Source organism: Etheostoma spectabile, chromosome 5 (assembly GCF_008692095.1).
Source record: "Etheostoma spectabile isolate EspeVRDwgs_2016 chromosome 5, UIUC_Espe_1.0, whole genome shotgun sequence".
Classification (NCBI taxonomy): Eukaryota; Metazoa; Chordata; class Actinopteri; order Perciformes; family Percidae; genus Etheostoma; species Etheostoma spectabile.
The window spans coordinates 14,802,426-14,813,023 of NC_045737.1; the positions used below are offsets into that span (position 1 = coordinate 14,802,426).

Sequence of the window (10,598 nt, forward strand, 5' to 3'; positions counted from 1 at the left end):
TCTACATTTACCCGTAAAACACTTGTACCTACAAAGGCTTCAGTTCACAAACAATTACAGCTTTTGCTACAAAAACATTTAATAAATTCCTTTACTAATGATACAAACATCATGACCAATGTGACTTTATCTCATGCCCATGACTAATAGAATTAGAATTCAGACAAAAAGGCAGGGGACAGTAGTGTAAATTTTATTTGGCAGTTATTTAAAAAATGTATTCAATGAATAATACAATATCCAAAATAGTGTCAAATCTAAAAAAGCCGCAGCCTAAATATCTTTAAATATGTTTCATTTTCTTAAATGAACAAAACTTTATATATTTTGATAAATATACTCTTTTTTTTTTAAACTAACTTTAAAAAGTGTAATTCTTTTCTATTAATGACAATTCAATCATTATTGAAATTTTCATCTTAATTTATTTTATTTAACTGATCTATAAGCTAATTGAATTCTCATTTCAGGCCTCACAGACACCGTGTTTCTATTGTATAGGACTGTGTGGATGCTGATGAGAGGGTAAAACACCTGAGGGGAACCCAATGATATCAAAGCAGCATCTGTTAGTTGTTTTCACATTGTGTCTCAAAGGAACAGACAGAGTAAGTTCCTCAAAAAGATAAATATGTTGCAACTCTGCTGAGTTTCACAACGCAAGCTCCCTCAGCACCATTACATCATTTCAGCAGCAGAAACTCCCACTGCGGTGTCCAGAGGAATGATGTCATCCTTTATTCAGGGAAGGAAAGTACAGTAACTGTTTCCATTTGTTGGCTGCAGATTCAGGATTAATCATGCTTTAATTATGGTTAATTAAAGGCTGCGATATGAAATGACTGATACAGAACAGAGTGTGGATCGGGCCGCATTTTTCTGTCCAAGCCCGGTCCACGTCCGACAGAGCAGTAACCAAACCCAACCCGAGCCCGGCAGGCATTAAGATATTTATGTCCGAGCCCGACCCCAACCCGACACAGTTAAAATCTCATTTTTTTCTCAATCTAATGAGGGTTAGGGTTAATGTTAAGGTTAATAGGTAATGAAACATGTAAGTTTCTTCATGTGGAAAGCCCGCTTTTATTAAGCAACTGTAGGAAGGCATTCGGAAATATAAACAGATGAGCGCATCAGCACACATGGGACAACAAGCGCACGTTAACACAGGCGCGCACAAGAGGCCCAATCATATAGCCAATTAAATTAACATAGGCCTACCAAAAATGGCCTAAGCTTACAGAACAAACTGACAGAGCCCGACCTGAACCCAAAGATAATTTCTATATATCTGTGTGAACCTGGCCCGTCGGGTCCCGTCGGGTCCCGTCGGGCTCAGGTATCCATCCTCTAATACAGAAGCCTGGACCTACTTGGCGGGCAGCGTGTCGATGTCCCTGATCTCCCTGGACACGGTCATGGTGTAGCCGTCGATTACGTAGAAGTGCTCTTTCCCAAACAGCAGCAGACCCTCGCTGGTGTCCAGACCCTGAACCCTGGCACAGCGGTACATGTGCTGAATCTGGAACAATGAATGTAAGAAATAAATAAAAAAAGTTGGTGCCATCTCTCAATACATTATTTTGTAAACTGTGAAACCAAAAAAGAGCTGTGCCAGCTGCAGAAGAGTTTTGAATAATTTGTACAGAGTAATGACAATAAACTCAATCTGAATCGAATTAATACAACAAGGCCCAAATCTTCGATCTTGATATATGTCATTTTAGATCTTGGTAATGAAATAAATCACGATAAAGCATGTTTGCTGGTAATTCAATAAAGAAATAGTCTATATGAAATAACCACATGGTGAAGCCTATTTTTGTATACTCCTGCGTGAGTTAAATACTTGACAGATGAAAAGTATTTTCTCATCTTATTTTTTTAAGGATACACAGTTTGGCTACTGTTTGAAAGAACGGCAGTATAAATATATATTTCTTCTTTTTTTTACAATAGACATTTTTACGTTGTTTTAACAACACACAGTACCAGCCAAAGGTTTGGACACACTTTCCCATGCAATGCTTGGAAACAGTTTCCATTTAAATGACAAAGCATGTCCAAACGTTTGACTGGTTACAACATTAAAGAATTGCAGGTGCAACACGGTTATAAAACTGATTTATTTCTGCACAGATAAACTAAATACATTTTCTCCACCAGACAGTAAAAAATAATTTTGGAAAAGTATCGATTTTAGCCTCTAGCAAATTTGTGCCTCTTATTTTAGCTTCTAATTTGTGATTTTATTGTCCAGAATTCTGTTTGTGTGTCCCTTTCTGACCTTCTCTCCCTCCTCCAGGAGGCGCAACAGGGACGTGTTGTCGGTCCTCTGCTCTTCCTCCGGGCCTCCTGACTCTAATAGCTGCTCCTGAAGTTGCTCCTGACTGTCCTCGTCTGCCCCGTCTGCTGTGGAACGAGACCTCTTCAGAGGAGCCTTCACCAGGCCTGGAGAGCACAGCACAGCAACGTGTTAGAGAGGGCTTTCATGGGGAAGCAACACTCCAACAACGACAGAACAAGTTGTTTCCTAATAACCTTTTGAAGTTAAAATAAAGTCTTCCCTGGTATTGTCACACTGTACCTTTGACTCTTGCAATGGTGTCCTCTCCGTGCTCGGGCTCGTGCTGTGTGGTCTCTCCCTCTGTGCTGTGCTCCACAGAGTGCTGGTACATGCCGGGGTTTCCGGACAGCAAACGCACAAAGTATTCCTTACTGTCGTAGCTGATGGCTCGGCGATAACGGAGAGGTTTCTGGAAGGGGGGGAGAAAAGAGAAGTATTTGTGCTTGTGGAACAACTGACTTCATCACTGTGAGGACAAAGTGTTAGGCTGGGAAAAGTTGGTATAGGTTTAAAATTATAATAGTATATAATAATATTCAAGAATGGTTTTCTGGTGTATTATTGCTAAATTGCCAAATAAATGCATGAAGGAGGATTTCTGTAATCACTACCGCTGCAACAAAGCCTGGCAGATGTTTTTTTCTGGAAGCAGTGTGTTAACATCAGAGCAAAGCCCTTCAAAGTTTACTTATCATATTTAGTTGTAAGTGAAGGGCCAATATATTGATTTGAAAATACAAAGATATAGGATGAACCACTGAAAAAAATAGCAAAACCTGCGTCACTGACACGTACAATTAATTTTTTTATTGTACAGTAACCAGAATGCATTTTTTCTTGACAGCCACACTTTATACATTTTATTCTTTAGTGTATTTTTAATACCGGATGAAATACAACTTCAAAGTCACAGCAAAATATACAAGTGTTGGGTCAGCTGAACATAAACATGTTCACATGCCAATGTACATGTACAAACAAGTAAACATATCATGCTGTTAAAAACAGCACAGATAAATGTCTTTTAACGTGCCAGCACACACAACAAAGGGTGAGTTTTAAACAGGAGTCCACAGCAAGTCCATGTTTCTGCTGCACAGTTGCAGAAAAAGCAGGATAAGGTTTCAAAACTGTCAACTGATAGAGAGCACTGCAACAGCAGCTTCCTACTAAATACAATTTGGATTTATTCTTAGAGCATGTTTGCTACTATCATGCAGTCAAAACAGGCATCAACGGGAGCACAATATTTTATCCTGTGGACTTCAGGAAAGTACCTGGTCACAGTCACCCAGGGCCGAGGGTACCAGGGGCACCAGAAGGGGGGAAGAGGGCTAGAGAATGGAAAAAGAGAATGGAAATACTAAGAAAATATGGAGAATGTCAAAAGAGAAGAATGTAAGAATAGCCTCCCTATTCTTACATTCTCCTCTTATTACCTTCTCCATATTTCGTGGAGTGTTTAAATGTCCGTTCAGAACCCTGCCAACCTGTTTGTAAAGTCTGTGCAATAGAGATTAACACTACAAAGGCCAGAGGCAATACCATCTGTTACCATGATTCTGAACTTGACACTGTAATTCCATATATTTAGCTGTTTTTGGTAAAAATGTTGACCTCTTTCAATTACTTCCACTGACATTTTGAGCAAGGCAGGAAACAACTGCTGAGCTGAAATACCCAAAGACTGAGTGAAGTAAATGACTTGTAAAAGCATTCAGCTTCACAAGTGTATGACTTTGTCAGACACCCTGCGACTAGCCCCCAAGCATGTTTAAATTATGTATTATGATCAAGCCTGGGGGACTCTGGAGTTAATTATACTGGGTTGATTTATGAGCCAGAAATGTCTCTGGCCAGAAGGGTTCTAAAGAGTCTTGTGAACTCATGGTTGTTGCATCCAATTCTACCAACTAAGTTCTTATTATATGATCAATCCTGGGCCATTAGGACACAATGCCACAACATTATGATTTTAACTTTTCTTGAGGGAATCTTGGCTGCTTGTATTGTTGGTAAACTAGACATTCTTTTGATTTTTGCTAAATAATCTTGCCAGCTGAATGCTTTAAAGGTAAAAAAATGAGTTGATGAATTGTGTTTGAAGAAGGCAAACATTAATACAGACCTAAAAGGACACGCCTGTGAGCACTCTCTTTGTATCTTCCTAACCAAATAAATTAAAGAGAGGCACCCAGTTGGCAAACAGAGAAGAGGGATTATTTGCAGGACAAACAAAGCTAAATGTGTCTTGGCTGTACCAGGAAAAGTGAGCCGCCGGCTGTTGGTGTCACTTCCTCCCGTGACACAGAGGAGCTCGTCCAAGAGCAGCTTTATTTCAGGGGAGCTTTTCTAACAAGTTCAGGGGATCAGTCGGACTTATGGAGACAATGGAGGAAATTATTTAAACATGAAATAATTGTAGTATGTATTATTTGCAGTCAAGGCTAATAAGTATTTAAATACAGGTGTTGTGCCATTCAATCTTACTTTTCAAATTATCCTTTATTTACTTTAATAGACTCGTTTTCATTTTGAAAATGATTTCAACCTCTTTTTTCTGCTATTACATCTGTTACTAGAAGCAAACATGATTACTGTGGAGTCACACAAATATTGAATATTGCTACTTCTAATGTTATGGCCTTGTGACTGTGATTCTTGCACTATTTATGGTTATTTTTGGGATGCTAGAAAAGTTGGGGTTAATGGATTGGATGCTTTTTCTATGATCATTCTTGCTGTAAGTTACTCTGGATGGGAACATCAGATCCATCTCTTAAATGTAGAAAGAGAAGAAGTCTGTCTGTCTGCATCACTGTTTAAATTATTTAGGTTCAGGTGAAGAAAGAGATCTACTATCAAAGAGGCAAGTCCCAGAAACGTGCAGAAAAGATGCAGTTTAGTTTTGCCAGTGTCCTTACTGAAAGAAATACTTACTATATGTACTGTGCTTTACTATGCAAATGTGTAATACTATTTATTCATTTATGAGTGCAATACATAGTTGTACAAACAAGTATTCAGCTGGAAATGGGTTAGTTTGTTTTTATACATATATAGCTATTTATTACCCATGTTTTATCTGTTTTTAAAAGGAGCAATGCTCATACTTCCGTTCATCCGTTAGTGTTTTGCTTAATAACAATAAAAGAATCTTGAATCTATGACTCCTTTCATGTATAATAAAAGTGCTGTAGGGGATCATGGGAACGTAATGATCCAGATTTAAAGATGAATACCTGTGCTGAGTTGGTGTTTGGCTCCATCTCAGGGATGTATGGGTAGTGGATGTAGAACAAATCATTGCGGACCATCTTCTTCCTCATCCGGCAGGGCCCCTCCGTCATCTCCAGGACAAATTTATCTAAGTGGGAACCGATGGGCGGGCCCCAGAGTCCCCGTTCACGCAGCAGCTCGTATTCGATGGACGCCCACTCCTCTGTCACATACTTGAAGGCGTTTTGCTGCCGCTGGGAGATGGAGAGATAGATGGGGTGTGAGTGGTGAGTCACTTTAAAAATGTTGCTATAAATTATACATGGCGTCAGAACTGCTACACCAGCCTGTAGAAATGAGCCTGCACTGGGTTTTTATTTGGTTTACTGTCCCACAGTAACATTGCCTGCCTTGTTGCATAACAGTCTGTTGGTTTGTCCTGCTGCTGGTTTGTCAGTGTTAGTGTGTTTTATGCACCTCCTGTGTTAAGAAAACATGAATAAAAGTTACATGCTTTATTTTATGCATTAAATAATGATGCAACTGCCATACCTCCTGATATTCTTTATACTGCATAGCCACCAAATCTCGAACAACAGCGATGTGTGTGAACATCCACTGGAAAGTCTCCTGTTGATCAGATATACAAGATTGTAACAAAGCTTACTAACACATGACTTTGTACATTGTGTACATCTGCTACAGAGTGTCAGCTGTTTTTGTGCGTGTACCTGTGCAGAAAGGCTGTTCTTGTTAAGGCTGTTGTCCCTCTTGTTGCGGCGGACGCCGGTCAGCTTGGAGAGGCCGAAGCCGCTGCTGACTCTGGAAAGTTTGGACTGGGTTGCCGGCGCCACCGCCTCACCACGACTGATACACTTCTTCTCATGGACTGAACAGCAGAGAAAGACAAATAAGCAGTTCATACAACAGTTAAATAAACAGGTCATAAACAGGTTTCTGTCTCCAGCCCAATGCAATGAAGATAGTTGAACTACCAAGAAAGGTAGCAACAAGAATATGGGAAAACCTTTTGCACATTTTGAGAACGGCTTTAACTATATCTGGTATATATATATATATATATATATATATATATATATATATATATATATATATATATAATAATATAAAAAAAAAACTTTCTGGTTCAGCCGACTGAGTCAAAATTTTGCAGGAGGAGGTAGTAAGTGTTGTCAAGTGTTCAAGCAAAACTAGTTCAATAGACAGAATTTCACACAATCAACCATACAAACCTGGGGACATTATTCACATCTGAAAACCTCGACCTTTGCCTTGATATCTACCAACAGGGACTTTTCAAAAATGTTTCCAATTGTTTGACTTTGATCTTCTACAGATTGTGAACACATTCTTCTTTCGGTATCTTTCCACAGGCCTGAAAACTGCAGTAATCAAGCACTTTTAAAAAAGAACATAGACAAGTCCCTAATGAGCAACTATAGGCCAATATCAAACCTTCCGTTTTTAAGTAAAATCATTGAAAAAGTGTCTTTCAACAACTCAACCATTTCTTGTCATAAGCAACAGTTTTGTACCTCAGTCGGGTTTCCGACCACACCACAGCACTGAACGGCTCTGTCAAAGTCTAATGACATCCACCTTAACACAGTAGTGGCAAAATTTCAATCTTAGTATACTTGATCTCAGTGCTGCTTTGACACGGTCGACCATGACATATTACTAGAGACGATTGGAAAAATGGGTAGGACTTTCTGGCTTAGTACTAAACTGGTTTGAATCCTACTAAAGAATAGGGATTACTTTGTGTCAATAGGTAATTATACATCTGAGCGTACAAATATGACATGCGGAGTTCCGCAAGGCTCCATTTGGGGCCTCTTCGTTTAACATCTACATGCTTCCACTGGCTCAGATATGGAGAAAAACAAATAAGTTACCATAGTTATGCGGATGACACACAAATTTACATAACCTTATCGCAGGGGACTATAGTCAAATACAAAAACTGACTAACTGCATCAAACAATTAACGACTGGATGTGCCAGAACTTTCTGAAATTAAATGAAGGAAAAAATGAGGTAGTTGTTTTTGGAAAAAAAGAGGAACGATTAAAAGTCTGCGCTCAGCTTCAAACAACATGTTAAAACAACAGACAAAGCCAGAAATCTGGGTGTAGTCATGGACTCAGACCTAAACTTTAACAGCCACATTAAGACAATTCAAAGTCACCTACTATCACCTAAAGACATATCAAGGGTAAGGACTTATGTGTCAACAAGACTTGGAAAAACTGGTCCATGCTTTCATCTTCAGTAGACTTGACTACTGTAACGGGGTCTTACAGTTCCCTAAAAAATCAATCAGACCGTGCAGCTGATTCAGAACGCTGCTGCTCGAGGCCTCACTAAGACCAAGAGACTGGATCACATCACTCCCGTTCTGAAGTCTTTACACTGGCTTCCTGTGTCTCAAAGAATTGATTTCAAAGTACTCTTGCTAGTTTTAAATCCCTAACGGTTTAGGTCCAAAATACATTTCTGATCTGCTACTACACTATGCCCCCCAGACCTCTCAGGTCATCTGGGACAGGTCTACTTTCTGTCCCCAGAGTCAGAACTAAAAAGGGTGAAGCAGCTTTCAGTTCTATTGCTCCTCATATCTGGAATAAACTCCCAGAAACCTGTAGATCCGCTGCACTCTCAGTCTTTTAAACAAGGCTGAAGACCTTCTTTTTGATGCTGCCTTCTTTAAATTAATGTCATTTCTTTCTTATGCTGCACTGTAACTTTTATTCTTGTGTTTATGTGTCCTAATGTTTATATTTGTTTTAAATGTCTATCATGTGTCTTATTGATTTTTATGCTTATGACTTTTAACGTTTGTACTTGTGGTTTTATCTGTTAATGATTTTGTGTAAAGCACTTTGAATTGCCCGTTGCTGAAATGTGCTATACAAAAAAGCTGCCTTGCCTTGCCTTGCCTAATTCATCACTATGCTTTCATTAGCAAAAGTACAACACTGATGTGTGCAAGAGAGAGCAGAGGAGAGAGAGAGAGAGAGAGAGAGAGAGAGAGAGAGAGAGAGAGAGAGAGAGCCAGCAGGAAAGAGCGGAGATCAGCAGTAATAGGCCCTATTGGCAGAGCTTCAGTTTTTTTCTTTGCAAAACAACAAGTGGAGCTCCCAAAAAGTTGGTCTGGTTATGGAAATCTAGATAATCCCCAAACACTAACTCCTCAGGAGATGTTTAGCTTGTACACAGCAAGTCTGTGTGGTTTATATCTCAGTGTGTGAGTGTGTTTGTGCCTCACCCAGGTGGTTCTGCCAGCTTTTCAGGGCTGGCTCCTCCAGGGCGGGCCGGGCCGTGGCGATGTCCACGTGGCCTCGGTCGTTGCAGGGCAGAGACACTTTGAATATGTCCTCAAGCATCTGGCGCTTGCTGTGCATCAGCTCCGTCCACACCCGGTTCACCGCTTTCAGCAGCAGCTGCCGCCCTGCAGCGGGAGGACAATAATCATTCTTCATAACAAGTCAGTCTGCTTTAATAACCCTAATGCACAATGATGTTGTGTGGCTATTTTGTTTCTGATTACATTAGTTATCAATCTGGTATTAAACACACTCTCTAACTGTGTACCTGCAAAAACAAATTGTCAAATTCAACGCTGTCTTTATTTGTGGCACATTTGTAAAACATCTTTATAATACCAGACATATTCCTTACAATATTTCTGCCTCCCATTTTGCATGCAAACATTCATGAACACATTGTTCCAACACAAGCACTGAATAGCATGGACGTGAGTAAGCTGGAAAACATAAATCTGAAGAGAAATTGGAAAAGAAAATCACAAAATAAACCAACTGTACCAGCTGATACAGCTGACAAAAACAGTATTAAATACATATGTAATGAATGTGTGTCTCACCCTCGCTGACGTCATGACTGTGCGTAGCATCAGCCTCGTTCTCCGTGGGCATCATGACGTGCCAGGTTGTCATCCTGGCCTCCGCCTCCAGACCGAAGCCCTCCACGCTGCTGCAAAAACAGACACACAGCGACTTAGTGCCAACCTACCACGTAGAAACCTGAAGGGGGGGGGTTTGGCTTCTGTGCAGCAGATGAGTCTGCACTCTGTAGTTGTACAGTGTGTCCTGTTACAGCATATTGTGTTCCTAGCATGGTAGGAAAGTCACATCTCTCCCCACCTGCTGCACTCAGTACTTCTGGCAGGACACAAACACAGGGGCACAAGCGCACAAAAACAAACAAGACAAGACACAGTTTCCCTTCCATGGCATGTAAGTACACAATGTACACTAATGAATACCACTCTGTGGTACACTGGTGTTATATTCAGAGCTGCTCAGAAATGTTCTTATGAGTTAAACAAATGGATAAAAACACAGTATTGAACAAAATATGATCATAAAAAAAAATACTACAGAACAGAAATGGTGATTGCTTCCTTCCCGTTACTCCCATTCAGACTAACTAGCTCACAAATAAATATAGCAAGTAAAGATATAAATAATTTTATTCACTTGGTAGTATGACTATCTGTTCTCCTACACCCCATTTCATTCAACATCCTTTTGTCTTATGTGATTTAGCGCAAAAATAGGCAATGATTTATCCCTTCGTCAGAAACATGTTTTCACATCCTTCATCTCATCCTCCACAGAGTACTGCACAGAAGCCAGGAGATGAGTCAGTTATGAATCATGCATGCTTTACATAACCCAATTTAACACTTGGACTAGAGCTATAACAATTCCAAATTTTGCTATGCAATTAATGTCTCAGAAACAATTGTGATTACCCAATATAATTGTCTCTTTCATTCAAATTTAAAATTAGTTATTCATTTATTTATTACTTTTTCCAACAAATTGATTGCATTCCAGGCTACATCTATATATACATATATACAGTATTTATATATATTATATCACTGGTATGTGACCCAGATAATGTAATAACACAAAATCACATATTATAAAGTAAACCATGCCTCTTAATTATCATAAAACATTTTTTCTAACCATAT

General features: G+C 39.5%; 1 protein-coding gene across 8 annotated transcripts in view; it reads right to left on the minus strand.

Annotated features, from left to right (window-relative positions):
* The window catches only part of wdfy3 (WD repeat and FYVE domain containing 3), a gene marked incomplete at its 3' end in the record, with an annotated part of 112,883 nt that overhangs the window by 10,128 nt on the left and 92,157 nt on the right, over positions 1-10,598 (minus strand). For all 8 annotated transcript variants that reach the window (XM_032517170.1, XM_032517171.1, XM_032517173.1 and 5 more), the window contains 8 exon segments: positions 1,374-1,522; positions 2,288-2,451; positions 2,588-2,756; positions 5,590-5,820; positions 6,119-6,196; positions 6,298-6,455; positions 8,859-9,041; positions 9,477-9,586. In XM_032517170.1, coding sequence (XP_032373061.1) covers positions 1,374-1,522; positions 2,288-2,451; positions 2,588-2,756; positions 5,590-5,820; positions 6,119-6,196; positions 6,298-6,455; positions 8,859-9,041; positions 9,477-9,586 — 1,242 coding nt within the window.